Source organism: Zonotrichia leucophrys, chromosome 21 (genome assembly GCF_028769735.1).
Source record: "Zonotrichia leucophrys gambelii isolate GWCS_2022_RI chromosome 21, RI_Zleu_2.0, whole genome shotgun sequence".
NCBI lineage: Eukaryota > Metazoa > Chordata > Aves > Passeriformes > Passerellidae > Zonotrichia > Zonotrichia leucophrys.
Genome location: NC_088190.1, coordinates 236,344 through 251,283, shown reverse-complemented (window position 1 = coordinate 251,283; position 14,940 = coordinate 236,344). Strand labels below are relative to the sequence as shown.

General features: G+C 44.7%; 1 protein-coding gene across 3 annotated transcripts; it reads left to right on the top strand.

The window, feature by feature from the left end:
- Positions 1-2,759: 2,759 nt before the first annotated feature.
- Positions 2,760-11,926, top strand: C21H1orf159 (chromosome 21 C1orf159 homolog). Of its 3 annotated transcripts, none has more exons than XM_064730797.1 (11): positions 2,760-2,810; positions 4,580-4,667; positions 7,226-7,352; positions 7,738-7,828; positions 8,332-8,407; positions 9,188-9,292; positions 9,503-9,562; positions 10,060-10,194; positions 10,516-10,541; positions 10,839-10,869; positions 11,719-11,926. In XM_064730797.1, the coding sequence occupies exons 4-11, from the start codon at positions 7,757-7,759 to the stop codon at positions 11,796-11,798; spliced, it is 585 nt and encodes a 194-aa protein (XP_064586867.1). In that variant the 5' UTR covers positions 2,760-2,810; positions 4,580-4,667; positions 7,226-7,352; positions 7,738-7,756; the 3' UTR covers positions 11,799-11,926. The 3 variants fall into 3 exon arrangements, with proteins under 3 accessions (XP_064586867.1, XP_064586866.1, XP_064586869.1); XM_064730796.1 differs by lacking the exon at positions 2,760-2,810 and adding an exon at positions 2,931-3,008; XM_064730799.1 differs by lacking the exon at positions 2,760-2,810 and adding an exon at positions 3,733-3,754.
- Positions 11,927-14,940: the final 3,014 nt, after the last annotated feature.

The following is a 14,940-nucleotide window of genomic DNA, read 5'->3' as shown; positions in this document are numbered from 1 at the left end:
CATCAATTTCCATCATTGATCCCTCTTGGGATTGTCTGGCAGGAACAGAGCAGGGAAAAATAAAATAAAATATACAATACAATACAATATACAATACAATATAATAAACAATACAGTTTAAAAATATATATAATATATATATATATATATATAAAATTTATATATATAATAAAAATATATATATTTAAAAATATAATATAAAATCTAAAATAAAGTAAAATAGAAAATAATAGAAAAATAAATTTTTAAAAGTAAATTTAAAAATAAATTTAAAAATTAAATAAAATAAAATATAAGATTAAAATAGAATAAAATAGAAAAATAAAATGGAATAAAATAAAATAAAGCATCAGAATAGAATAAAATAGAAAAATAGAATAGAGTAGAATAGAATAGAATAAAATAAAATAAAATAAAATAAAATAAAATAAAATAAAATAAAATAAAATAAAATCCATGCCAGGGTCAGCTCCAGGTTGCTCTGTGACTCACCAGCTCCTTCCTGCCAGGAGCCAGCACAGCCTCTGGAATTCCCATTGGAATTTGTCATCCTGGGAACTGCAGAGCCAACCCCAGCCAGGAGGGGAAAGCCTGGGAACCGTTCCCTGCTGGGGCACCGGGAATCCCGGGAATGCTGCAGGGACAGAGAGCTGGGAATTGCTTATCTGGAGGAGAACAAGGCTGGGAGCCGTTCCCTGATGGAGCTGAGCACCTGGAATTCCCGGAGCTAGCGGAATTGGAATGCTGAAAGGATGAGCTGAGGGTGGGAACCGTTCCTGAGGAGGAGAAAAGTTTGGAATTCCTGGAGCGGAGATCGGGATTCCCGGGAATGCTGCAAGGACAGGAGCTGGGAATCTTTCTTGGATCCAGGAGAGAGCAAGTTGGGACCGTTCCTGGGTGCGAGCTGCCTGAATTCCGGGAATGCTGCAGGGACAGAGATGGGAATTGTTCTCGGATCCAGAGAGGCAGGGGAGAGCTCCAGATGTTTCCCAGGAATTCCCGTGAATTCGCTGATATTCGGATTGGATTTTCCGGCTGGAGAGGATCGAGCTGGTGTTTTCCCTGGATATTTCCTGTGTGTTTCCTGGATTCCCGGGGTTCCCAGGATATTTCCTGTGATTTATCCCTCAGTAATTCCTGTGTTCTGATTCCAGAGCGGGAGCGGAGCAAGGAACTGCTGAATAATCAGAAACAAACAATCAGAATCAATCATGAAATCAGTCAGAATCATCAGATTTAACTGATAGAATTAATACGAAGTATTTATGATATTGTTGTTTATGAACAGGATGTATCGATGATGTTTTAGCTCCTCCCAGCTCCTGCATCCCGCGCTTTTCCCAGCAGGCGCTGGGAGCTCCCTCACGGTCCCGTGCCTGTCCCGTGCCTGTCCCGGCGCGGCCCCGCCGCCCTGAGTCACTTCCCTCGGCCGGGAATGGCCCGGAATGGCCGGGAATGACTCTGGGATCGGGAATGTGCCGGCCGAGCCTGCAGGGCCCTCCCGCTGCTCCTCTCCCGCTTTTCCTGCCCCAGCCGAACCTCCGGCCCTCTGCCGGCAGGATTCCTGATTTTCCAGCCTGGATCCAGGGCATCCCACTTCCAGGGATTTTTTTTCCCCCCTTTATTCAGGGAAATAAGCCAGAAAATCCTCCATGGAATTTATTTTTTAATATTTATAATTTTTTTTATATTTTATTTTGGAGCTTCAGGAGTGATTCCCCATCTCCTTGTCTCCCTCCTTCCCTTTTATTTTAAAAAATAATATTTACAAAGCCATGGAAATGAAGCAAGATTACCTCGTTAGCTGTAATTGGGATCATTATCATATTTTATGAATATTCATGGCATTTTTCACCTCCTACCTTTACAAATATTTGCATTTTGAGGCAGTCTTGATTTAAAATAAAGAAAAATCCAATAAAACCAATCCATATTTTGCGTATAACTTGCAACTTCCAGTACTAAAAAAGTTTAGGGAAGACATCTAAAACCCCCAGGAATGTTTTCCATTATAATTTAAGCAGAAGAACAGATTTTCCTCAAAATAAAGGTGAAGGGCAGCTCCAAATTTGTCTAAATGAGGCCTTTGAGGTTTATTTACACTTTTGTCAGAAAAAAAACCCCGAGGGAATTCAGGAGCTGGCTTGGAAATGCCAAATTTAAATGGATTTGTGCTCCAAGGAATGAGGAAAATTCTGGGATTGCGGAAGGAGCTGCTCCTCATCCGTATGCAAAATAACAAGGGGTTAAAAGGGGAAATAAACCACATGAAAGGTGATTTTTAGGGGAAATAAATCACATTAAAGGAGATTTGTAGGGGGAAATAAACCACAGAAGAAGGGGATTTGTAGGGGGAAATAAGCCACAGAAGAAGGAGATTTTTAGGGAGAATAAACCACACGGTTTCCTTTATGGAATTATGGAATGGTTTGTGTGGGATCTTAAATCCCATCCAGTTCCACCCCTTTCCCTGGGCAGGGACACCTTCCCCTGTCCCAGGCTGGGCTCGGGCACTGCCAGGGATGGGGCAGCCACATCCGGCACAGCTGTTTTTCCCGATTTTTCCGAATTCCCGGGGTTTTGGGGCGCGCAGGCCTCAACCCCGCCGCCTCCTCCCTCCCGCCGCGTCAGCGTTGCCAGGCAACGCCTAAAATGGCGGCCCGCGCGCGGGGCACGCCGGGAGTTGTAGTGCGGATATCCCACCGCCCCCGCGTCCCGCCGACTGGGAGGGACTCGCTTTCCCAGCAGGCACCGCGGCGCCGCGGGAAAAAGCTGAGAGCGCGTATTTACCTGCGGGGAGTGGGGTACAGGTGGGGCGCGCCGCGGGTACTGTTGGGATTTGTAGTTTTTGGCGGAGCAGCCGCTAGGCGCAGCGGCGAGGCGGGCGTGGCCGCGGGACTACAGCTCCCAGGGTGGCGCGGGGCGCAGCGGGCTGGGCGCCGGTGGAGGGCGGGGGGTACGAACGGGAACCTCGGCGGTGGCGGGGGGATGCTCGGGGGAGCCCGCAGGTGAGGAGGAGGAGGAGGAGGAAGAGGAAGCGGGAGGGAGAACGGGCGGCGAGCCCCGGGGCGAGCGGCGAGCCCTGGGTGGGGCCCCATTGTTCGCGGTGGGCAGCGGTTCCTCATGGAGTCACCGAGTTCTGCAGGGAGATCGGCACCAGCGGGTCGGAGGGGTTTGGCTTTGGGATTAAAAAGCTTTAGGATTAAAAGGCTTTGGGAGTAAAAGTCGCTCCTTGTTCCTGCTCCTTGCCCAGCGCTTTTGGGGCCAGCTGCGTTTGGAAAGGAATTCTCTACTTATCCCCCCCCGAAACTTTTATTTCCTAATAATTTAACTCGGTTGAAGATGATTTTTTGCCGGTCTGAGCTTGTTGGGGTGATGGGTGTTTGGTGATATTATTTTGGTGTGTTTTGCCTGGCTGAGCTTCCCCAAATGCACATCCCAATAATACGGGTGTTGGTGCACCATTTAGGGGTGAAAAAACCCGAAATTTATCATAGAAACATTGGGATTGTTGAGCCTGGAGAGGGGAAGCTTTGGGGCGACCTCGCTGTGACCTTCCCGAGCTGCAGGAAGGGGAATGTCCAAGGGATGGAGTGACAGGACAAAGGAGGATTAGTTCCAAGCGGCAAGGAGCGGGTTTAGGCTGGGGTTTGGGCAGAACTCCCTCCCTGTGAGGCTGCTGGGACCCTGGCACTGGTTATCCCAGGATATCCCATCCCTGGACAGGGCCTGGAGCCGCCGGGGGCACAGCAAGGTGACACTGAAAGCCTTTAAATCCCTCCCAACCCATTCCCTTATCCCATTCCTGAAACACTTTTCCCTGTGGAATTTTCACTTCTCCTTCCCAAATCACTTTTCCTTGTATAATATGAATTTCTACTTCCCAAGCCACTTTTCCCTGTGGAACATTCACTTTTCCCTGTGGAATTTTCACTTCTCCTTCCCAAAACCACGTTTCTGTGTGGAATATGAATTTCTCCTTCCCAAACTACTTTTCCCTGTGAATATTCACTTTTCCCTGTGGAATTTTCACTTCTCCTTCCCAAAACCACTTTTCTCTGTGGAATATGAATTTCTCCTTCCCAAACTACTTTTCCCTGTGGAATATTCACTTTTCCCTGTATTATATGAATTTCGCTTTCCTGAAACCACTTTTCCCTGTATAATATGAATTTCTCCTTCCCAAAACCACTTTTCCCTGTGGAATATTCATTTCTCCTTCCCCAAACCACTTTTCCCTGTGGAATATTCGCTTTTCCCCGTGGAATATTCGCTTTTCCCTGTGGAATATTCGCTTTTCCCCGTGGAATATTCATCTCTCCTCCTGATTTTTCGTGCTGCAGCGAGTGCTGTAAGAGCAGAAGGTGTCCCGGCAGTGAATATGAATGAATGTTTGCTCAAGGCAGGCGTGGAGCAGCTTTTGCAGCAAGGCCTGGCTTAAGGTGCCTCTGATTAAACCCAGCTTTTAATTGCCGAGCGCTGTTACAAAACCGCAGCCGCGGAAAGGGCAGAGCTCAGGCCCGAGCTGGAAGAACGGGTCCTGCTGCAGGTGGGATTGATGAAAGGTTGTTTTGTGAAGCCTCTGCAGGTTCCTGGTGCGATGAGCGGCACGGCAGCGGCCTGGGGGCTTTGCTGGCAGCTGGGCAAGGTGCGCGGGGCGCCCGCAGGTGAGTGGCACTGGCAGCTCCTGAAACCTTCCACTCCCTTCTGGTTGATCATTTCAGTGTTTGTAGCCCTTCCATGCTTCTCTCAGTTTTATACTTTCATCTTTTAAAACCCTTCCCTTCTGGTTGATCATTTCAGTGTTAGTAGCCCTTCCATGCTTCTCTGGTTTATCATTTCAGTGTTTGTAGCCCTTCCATTCCCTTCTGGTTTATCATTTCAGTGTTTGTAGCCCTTCCATGCTTCTCTGGTTTATCATTTCAGTGTTTGTAGCCCTTCCATTCCCTTCTGGTTTATCATTTCAGTGTTTGTAGCCCTTCCATGCTTCTCTCAGTTTTATACTTTCATCTTTTAAAACCCTTCCCTTCCCTTCTGGTTTATCATTTCAGTGTTAGTAGCCCTTCCATGCTTCTCTGGTTTATCACTTTAGTGTTTGTAGCCCTTCCATGCTTCTCAGTTTTATCATTTAAGTGTTTAAAACCCTTCCATTCTTCTCTCAGTTTTATAATTTCATCTTTTAAAACCCTTCCATTCCTTTCTGGTTTATCATTTCAGTGCTTAAAACCCTTCCATTCTTCTCTGGTTTATCATTTCAGTGTTTAAAACCCTTCCATTCTTCTCTCAGTTTTATACTTTCATCTTTTAAAACCCTTCCATTCTTCTCAGTTTTATCATTTCATCTTTTAAAACCCTTCCATTCTTCTCAGTTTTATCATTTCAGTGTTTGGAACCCTTCCGTTCTTCTCTCAGTTTTATCATTTCATTGGCATTTTGTCACGGCCAACTTTTCTCCTCAGTTTTTTAATTTCAGCTTTTAAAACTCTTCCATTCTTCCCTCAATTTTATAATTTCAATGTCTAAAACCCTTTTATTTTTGTCCTCAGTTTTATCATTTCAGCGTTTAAAACCTGCTTTTCCAACCCTAGTTCCTCTCTCAGCTTTATAATTTCAAATTTTCTCATCAGTTTTGTAATTTCGACTTTTAAAACCTCTCTGGTTTTGTTCTGTTTTGTCATTTTAGCTTTTAAAACCTTTCATTCTTCTCAGTTTTATTATTTCAGCTTTTAAAACCTTTCCATTCTTCTCTCAGTTCTAGAATTCCAACTTTTCTCCTCAATTTTATAATTTCAGCCTTTAAAAGCTCTCTGCTTCTGCTCTCAGTTTTATAATTTCAGCTTTTCCAACCCTTTCATTCTTCACTCAGTTTTATCATTTCAACTTTTCTCCTCAGTTTTATCATCCCAGCTTTTAAAACCTCTCTGATTCTGCTCTATTTTATCATTTCAGCCTTTCCAACCCTTGATTCTTCTCTCAGCTTTATAATTTCAATGTTTAAAACCCGTTAATTCTTCTCTCAGTTTTATAATTTCAGCTTTTCTCCTCAGTTTTACCATTTCAGCTTTTCCAGCTGAGCCTCTCTGGTCCTGCCCCAGCTTTACCATCCCTTCAGGATTCAGCAGCTTTTGGGTGTGATGTGGTTCCAACCGCAGGGAATTGTGAACCCGCCCGGGTTTCAGGCACACTTTCTCTGCACTTCCATCCTTTCCCAGCTGCTGAGTAATTCCCAAGCGCCAGCCAGAAAAATGCTGATAATGCAGCAGGAAAAATGCAAACTGTGGAGATAAGGCAAACGTTTTGCTTGCAGGAGTGGGAGGGGAGCCCTCGGCGTCCCTGAGTTGTTTGTGCTGCTTTTGAGGCACAGCGAGAGCAGAATTCCCGGTGGGATTCATTCCCATGGATCCGAGCTGGCAGAGATTCGGGATTTGTTCCACGCCTGGCACCCGGGCTGTGAAATCCGTGTTGGAATCCTGAAATCTGCCTGCCCCAAACCGAGCTGGCAGGGGAATCCTGAGGGGAAAAGATCTTCCAGTTCAGGCACAGGCTTCACATTTATATTTATATTTATATTTATTTATATTTATATTTATATTTGTTTATATTTATATTTTTATTTATTTTTATATTTATATTTATATTTATATTTATATTTATATTTATATTTGTTTATATCTATATTTTTATTTATTTTTATATTTATTTTATATTTGTATTTATATTTATATTTGTATTTATATTTATATTTATATTTATATTTATATTTATATTTATATTTATATTTATTTTTATTTTTATTTTTATTTTTATTTTTATTTTTATTTTTTTCCAAATCCACATAGGAAATGCTGCCAAAAACATGGAGCAGGTTTTTGGGCAAATTTATTTTGCTGTGGGTGTTTGATCCTGAGGGAATCTGTGGGAACTTTGTCAATTTTGGGATGGCTTGGAAGGAATTAAGTAGGAATAAAGTAATTTTAAAAGTCAAGTGAAAATTAAGTAAAAATAATCCAACTATTTTAAGTGTTTAGAAGCTCTGAAGCAGATTTTGAGCTCGGCTTTGCTTCCAAAGTGGTTCAATAAAAAAGCCCAGCAGCTCCAGATCCATCAAATGTTTCCAAATTCTCTCTGTCTGATGGAAATAAAAATTATTGGCTGATGGAAATAAAAATTATTGATGAGGGGCTGGGACGGCTGCAGAAACGCTGGGTGTGCTGATGCGTTCCAGGGATGGGAATCCAGGCAGGGCTGAGCTGAGCTGAGCTGAGCTGAGGGAGCTGCGCCTTCAGCACCCGGACCCAGCGCTCCCAAACTTCCCCTTTATTATGAGCTGTTCCTCCAGCGTGTTCTTCTAGGTAAGGACAATCGATTTTTAAATAATAACTTCGTTTTAGTGTGGTTTTTACAATCAATAATCCTTCCTCAGCTGTATTTTCTTACTCTTTGAATAAGCAGGTATTGACAAAAATCTAAATAATAATTTAATTTTATTATGGTTTTGTAATCAATGATCCTTTTTCATCTGTGTTTTCTTATTCTTTGAATATTCAGATATTGACAAAAATCTAAATAATTTAATTTTATTATATTTTATAATAAATAATCCTTTTTTCATCTGTGTTTCCTTACTCTTCCCACCCCCTTTTTTTCTCCCCTTTTTTCCCTAAACTTCTTTAAAGGGAAGCAGACTTCCAGTGTCATTAACAAATAATTTGAATTTTTTTCCCAAATTTTCTCCAGATCTGTGTTTTCCCTGGGAATGGAGGTGCCCTTCGTGCTGCTCCTGACCAGGCTCGTGGCAGAAGTTGCAGGAAAATCCACAGAAAACTCAGTGGGTGCTCCAGGAATTTAATATAATTATTATTTTATTTTATTTTATTTTATTTTGTTTTGTTTTATTTTATTTTATTTTATTTTATTTTGTTTTATTTTATTTTGTTTTATTTTATTTTGTTTTATTTTGTTTTATTTTATTTTGTTTTATTTTATTTTTTATCCCAAATTTTCTATATTTTTATTTAGAAACTAAAAATCAAATGCATTTATAAAAGAAAAATAAAATTGGTCTCTAACAGCAAAATAAAATAGATTTTTAAAAATAAAAGTTATGTCTAAAATAAAAATAAAATGGATTTAGAAAAATAAAATTGATTCATAAAATAAAAATAAAATTAAAAATAAACCAAGTTTTCTCCTTCTTGCTGGAAAAAAAATTCCAGTGGGTTTTAAGTGTATTATCCCTTAATTTCTGTGGAGATTTTGAATTTATTTTTTATATTTACTATCATTTCCTCGATGGAAAAGTGGGAACTCCTTGGGAATTTCTCTCCTCAGGTGCCAGACCCAGAATGTTGTGTGGAAATGTTGGATTCCAACAGCTCCTGCCCAGTCACCCACCAGTGCAGCCCAGGTAGGAATTGTGTGGGAATTCCAAGGAATTGGGCTGGAAAAGCCCTCAAAGATCATTTATCCCATGGGCAGAGACCCAGCTGGCCCTGGGCAATCCCAGGGAACAAAAATTCCCAGATTTTCTGCACTTTAATGCCAAAATCCAGCAGCTGGGGAGGGAAAATTCATTCATTAATTAATATTGTTCCCTTCTAATTCCTCCTCCTTTTATCCCCTTGGAAATTTTATTTTTCTGGGGTAAACACTGGGAGAATTCCAGGGATCAAAATTTCCCAGACTTTTGTTATTCCCTTTTCATTTCGCTCCTTTTTTCCCCTTGGAAGTTTTATTTTTCTGGGATAATCACTGGAGCCTTGGAGAATCGCAGGGATAAAAATTTTCAGATTTTTCTGGACTTGAACACCAAAATCCAGCAGCTGGGGAGTGCTAATTAATTAATTAATTCATTCATTCATTCATTAAGTAATATTATTTCCTCATAATTCCTTCTCCTTTTATTCAGAACTGACCACTCATTGGCCCCATCCACACAGCATCCCAGAAATCCTGTTTCCGGGTCAAACCATGACACCCTGTGGGAAATTTTTGTTTTTCCTGTGATAAAAATTGGGAATAAAATTTGAGGATAAAACCTCTTTATTGTGGGAAAAGGGGAATCAGGTGCTGTTTGTAACCCCCCAAAAATGGGAATTTCTGCTTTTTTTTCCCCCTCTAAACCCTGGGAATTGCCAGAAAATCGGGAATTGTGTTGGTTTGTCCGTTTTCCGTGGTTTTTGGGCAGGATGCTACAGGAGGTGGAATGAGGATGGGAGCAGCAGCTGCATCAGGTGCAGGAACGAGACCCTGCCCAGCCCCGCTGGGCACAACCTCAGCGAGTGCAGGAACTGTGAGTTTCTGACCCATTTTTATTAATCAATTTAAATTAAATTAATTTTAATTAATTGCAATAATTTTTTCTCAATCAATTGCTATCAATTGCTGCAAAAATTCTAGCAAAAGGCAGCAAAAAAAGGAGATTTTTATTCCGCATCCTGGAATTAATTTGAATTTAATATAAGTAATTTTTGGTGTAAATTTTCTGGTTTTTTTTCCCCAGCTGGGAGCAGAGGGATGAACTCCCACGTGAACATGAGCTCTCCTTTCATCCAGAACTTTGGTGAGAACCTGGAATTTTGGGAGGATTTGGGGTCCGAAAGAAGGGATTTGATGAGTTAAATCTGTTAAAATTAGTTTTAAAAGGGATTTAAGGAGTTTGAAAGGGAATTTAATGAGTCTAAAAGCAATTGAATTTGTTAAAATTATTTTAAAAAGTGATTTATTGAGTTTAAAAAGGGATTTAATGAATTAAAAGGGATTAAATTTGTTAAAATGAGTTTCTAAAGGGATTTTATGAGTTAAAAGTGTTTGAATTTGTTAAAATTAGTTTTAAAAGTGATTCAATGTCAAAACTGATTTAATTGATTAAAATTTGTTCAAACTGATTGAATCCCTGGCAGCTGCCATTGAAACTGAAGCTCAGCTTCAGGCACTGGGATGATCCAACAGCACCTAAAATCAGAATTTGCTCTTTATTTGGATTTAATCCTTTGATAAAAAGCGATTTTTGCTCCAGACCAGATTTTCTCTCTTTTTTGATCATTTCTTCATCTCCAGGGGGCCCTGAAGTCGCCGCCTCTCTGATCCTGGGGACGTTTTTCCTCAGTTTGTTCCTGATCCTTTCTGTGGCTTCTTTCTTCTACCTCAAACGAGCCAACAAACTCCCAAAGATTTTCTACAGAAGGAACAAAGGTAAAAAATCCCTTTAATTGTCCATTAATTAATGAATTTCGCTCTGTTAATTGGCCGAAATGGAGATTTTTCCTTGAAAATTCCCCATTCTGTGGAGAAAATCCCCATTTTGTGCCAATAAATTCTCCAGTCTTGAGAGTCCTATACCAAATAAATTCTCCAAATGGGATTTTTGAATATTTTGGTTGGATTTTGAGACAAAATTCCTTTTTTTAACATGAAATTATTCCCTTCATGGCTGTATTTTTGGAAAATGAACAATTCCAGCCTTCACATTAATTAAAATAATGTTAATTAATCTTTTTTTCCCTTCTTTTTTAGCATCTGTTCTCCAGCCCAGTGAAACAGTGAGTGAATTCTGCTTTTATAAGAACATTAAAGAAATGATAATTTCCATTTTAATTAACTAAATTGGGACTTTATTAAGCAACTCCTTAATTGATGAATGAGGCTGAAATAAAATTAAAGATATTTTGGTGTTCTTTGGATCCAAACTGGGACAAAAATGGAAAAACAGAGTTATTTTTCCAAGAAAAAACTCTGTACACAGTGAAAATTATAGTAATCCTAAAAAATTCCTATATTTTTTTAAAGAAGAACTGTTAAAATTTGGGGTTTTTTGACATTGTCCTTCTGTTCCGCAGGCATCCATGATCTCTCCTCCAGCTTCTTCAGGTGAGGAAGTTTCCCCTGGAATGTGCTAAAAATAAAGGGAAAATCCCAAAAATTCCCGGGATAAGGAACAGAAATCAGTGGGATTTGATTTTTCTGATGGGATTTGTTGCTTTAATTCATGCAGGGCAAAATATTGATGGGATTTCTGGTGGGAAATCTTTTTTTGGGGTTCTGGTTGGGTTTTGTGGGGTTGGGGTTGGGTTTTGTGGGTTTTGTGGGTTTTGGGGGTTTTGTGGGTTTAGCTTTGGGTTTGGGGTTGAGTTTTGTGGGCTTAGTTTGGGGATTGGGTTTTGGGGCTTTAGGCTTGGTTTTGTGGTTGGGTTTTGTGGGTTTTTGGTTTGGGTTTTGTGGGGTTAAAAACCACAAAACACAACCCCAACCCCAAACCCTCCTGCAGCTCAATCCCCACATCCCACCCCCTCCTCCCTTTGGGATTTCCCTCCCCAATCCCATTCCCAGGGATTTTTTTGGGATATTTTGTCTCTGGCAGTGCGGAAGCCGCGCTCAAACCCAAAACCCAACCGCAATCCCAAACCCCAAACCCCAACCCCAAACCCTGCTGTGCCTCAATCCCCACATCCCACCCCTGCCCCCCTTTGGGAATTCCCTGTGGGACCCCATTCCCACAGTTTTTGGGGTGTTTTTGGGCTGTTTTGTCTCCGGCAGTGCGGAAGCTGCGCTAAAACACAAACCTATCAAACCCAAACCCAAATCCCAAACCAGAACCCAACCCCAAACCTTCCTGTGCCTCAGTCCCCACATCCCACCCCTGTCCCCCTTTGGGAATTCCCTGTGGGACCCCATTCCCACAGTTTTTGGGGTGTTTTTGGGCTGTTTTGTCTCCGGCAGTGCGGAAGCCGCGCTACGTCCGCCGCGAGCGCGCCGCGGTCCCGCCCGGCGCCGCCGACAGCCGGGTCAGCAACGTGTGAGCCCAGGCCCGGAGCGTCCCCGGGACACCCCTGGGAGCTGCTGATCCACCGGGGCCCCACGGGGTTTGTGCTGGATCCCCTGGGAGCTGCTGATCCACGGGGGCCCCACAGGGTTTGTGCTGGATCCCCTGGGAACCCAGAGGGTTTGTGCTGAATCCCCTGGGAGCCCCACAGGGTTTGTGCTGGATCCCACAGGGGCCCCACAGGGTTTGTGCTGATCCACCGGGGCCCCACGGGGTTTGTGCTGATCCCACAGGGGCCCCACGGGGTTTGTGCTGGATCCCCTGGGAGCTGCTGATCCCACGGGAGCCCCACAGGGTTTGTGCTGGATCCCACAGGGGCCCCACAGGGTTTGTGCCGATCCCACAGGGGCCCCACAGGGTTTGTGCTGATCCCACGGGAGCCCCACAGGGTTTGTGCTGGATCCCCGGGGAGCCCCACAGGGTTTGTGCTGGATCCCCTGGGAGCTGCTGATCCACCGGGGCCCCACAGGGTTTGTGCTGATCCCACAGGGGCCCCACAGGGTTTGTGCTGATCCACAGGGGCCCCAGAGGGTTTGTGCTGATCCCACAGGGGCCCCACAGGGTTTGTGCCGATCCCACAGGGGCCCCACAGGGTTTGTGCCGATCCACATGGGCCCCACAGGGTTTGTGCTGGATCCCCTGGGTGCTGCTGATCCACAGGGGCCCCACAGGGTTTGTGCTGATCCCACGGGAGCCCCACAGGGTTTGTGCCGATCCCACAGGGGCCCCACAGGGTTTGTGCTGATCCACAGGAGCCCCAGAGGGTTTGTGCTGATCCACCGGGGCCCCACAGGGTTTGTGCCAAATCCCACGGAGCCCCACAGGGTTTGTGCTGGATCCCATGGGAGCCCCAGAGGATTTGTGCTGATCCCACAGGGGCCCCACAGGGTTTGTGCTGATCCCACAGGGGCCCCAGAGGGTTTGTGCCGATCCCATGGGAGCCCCACAGGATTTGTGCTGATCCACAGGGGCCCCACAGGGTTTGTGCTGATCCACCAGGGCCCCACAGGGTTTGTGCTGATCCACAGGAGCCCCACAGGGTTTGTGCCGATCCCACAGGAACCCACGGGGTTTGTGCTGATCCCACGGGAGCCCCACAGGGTTTGTGCTGATCCCACAGGGGCCCCAGAGGGTTTGTGCCGATCCCATGGGAGCCCCACAGGATTTGTGCTGATCCCACAGGGGCCCCACAGGGTTTGTGCTGATCCCACGGGAGCCCCACAGGGTTTGTGCTGGATCCCACGGGAGCCCCACAGGGTTTGTGCCGATCCCACAGGGGCCCCACAGGGTTTGTGCTGATCCACAGGGGCCTCACGGGGTTTGTGCTGATCCCACAGAGGCCCCAGAGGGTTTGTGCTGATCCCACGGGAGCCCCACAGGGTTTGTGCTGGATCCCCTGGGAGCCCCACAGGGTTTGTGCTGATCCACCGGGGCCCCACGGGGTTTGTGCTGATCCCACAGGGGCCCCACAGGGTTTGTCCCAGATCCCACCCCCAGCTCTCAGCAGCGCTGGCCTGGGGACATTTGGTGGCTTTGGAGGGTCCTGGTGCTGCTCCGGGGGTTCCTGCCCCAGGATGGGGGAGTTCCTGAAGGATTTGGCGGATTTTTGGTGTTTGGGGAGAATTCCTGAAGGATTTGGGGACCTGTGGAGAGAATCCTTCAGGAATTTGGGGGAGTCTTCCTGCTTGGAGAGAATTCCTGAGGGATTTGGGGGATTTTTGGTGTTTGGGGAGAATTCCTGAAGGATTTGGGGACTTGTGGAGAGAATCCTTAAGGAATTTGGGGGATTTTTGGTGTTTGGAGAGAATCCTTCAGGAATTTGGGGGAGTTTTCCTGCTTAGGGAGAATTCCTGAGGGATTTGGGGGACTTTTGGTGTTTGGAGAGAATCCTTCAGGAATTTGGGGGAGTTTTCCTGCTTAGGGAGAATTCCTGAGGGGTTTGGGGACCTGTGGAGAGAATCCTTAAGGAATTTGGGGGGTTTCACTATTTGGAACAAATCCTTAAGGAATTTGGGGTGTTTTTCCTGTTGGGAGAGAATTCCTGAGGGATTTGGGGACCTGTGGAGAGAATCCTTCAGGAATTTGGGGACTTTCCTTGGGATGTGACCCCAAAACTGGAGCTGGGATTTGGGATGTGGATCCATTCCGGGCTGGACACTTGGCAAAGGGATCCTCTCAAGTGCCACTGCTTTAACCTGGGACGGCAATTAATTATGCTAATTAATTATGCTAACTAACCATGCTAATTAATTATGACAATAATTAAGATGCAGAATCCTTTGGAAGCAAATCCCAGATCCCACTGGGAGCTCTCCTGGTGCTCAATCCAGGCCTGATCCCAAATCTTGGGATTTTTTGGGGAATTTTTCCAGCTCAGTCCTTGGATTAAATGTTCTCCAAGGGATAATCCATTCCTGGAATTGGGAATTCCTGCTTTTGGGGCACTCAGGGATTTTTGGGATGAGCCACAGGGATTGGGACAACTCCTGCCAGTGGAAAAATGGGATTTTGGTGTGGGAAATCCCTGGAATTTGAGCTCCAGAGGCATTCCCCAATTGCAGGCGGCCTCAGCTTCTCCCATGGACCTCATTCCTGCCTGAGGAATTTTGGGAAGCTCAAAGAGCTGGAAAAGGATTTTTTTTCTCCTGGCTGGGTCTCCCTCCTGCAGCTTTTCCATCCAAGCCTGAGCGTCCTAAATCCATGGGGAAGTCCTAAATCCGTCCTAAATCCATAGAATTTCACTGTCACCCCCTGGAATTTCAACTATTTTCCTCCTGGCTGGGTTGGTTATGGGATCCATCCCAAACCCATCCCAAATCTATCCCAAATATCTGGAATTTCTGTGTCACCCACTGGAATTCCAGCTCTGAGCATTCCCACCGAAATCCTTTGGCTCCTCAGCATTCCCTGCCAGGGATGGGAATGGGAGCTTTGCTTCTCCCCTTTTTTCCCAAAATTTTTAATGGGAAAATGAGACCAGAACTCTTGGATCTGCCTCCCACCTGGAGAATCCACATTTCCCTGGGGTTCCAACCTTCCAAGAGGAGAATTTGGGATGGGAAGAAATCCATTTATCCCATGGAATAATCCCATTTTTTCTGGGAATTTTGGGGCAGCTG

Excerpts from the sequence above, each read along its gene's own strand:
- C21H1orf159 (XM_064730797.1), top strand. The coding sequence starts at position 7,757 with ATGGAGGTGCCCTTCGTGCTGCTCCTGACCAGGCTCGTGGCAGAAGTT. Across the intron at positions 10,542-10,838 it reads TTCTCCAGCCCAGTGAAACA|GCATCCATGATCTCTCCTCC; the intron begins GTGAGTGAATTC and ends TCTGTTCCGCAG. Across the intron at positions 10,870-11,718 it reads CTCTCCTCCAGCTTCTTCAG|TGCGGAAGCCGCGCTACGTC; the intron begins GTGAGGAAGTTT and ends TGTCTCCGGCAG.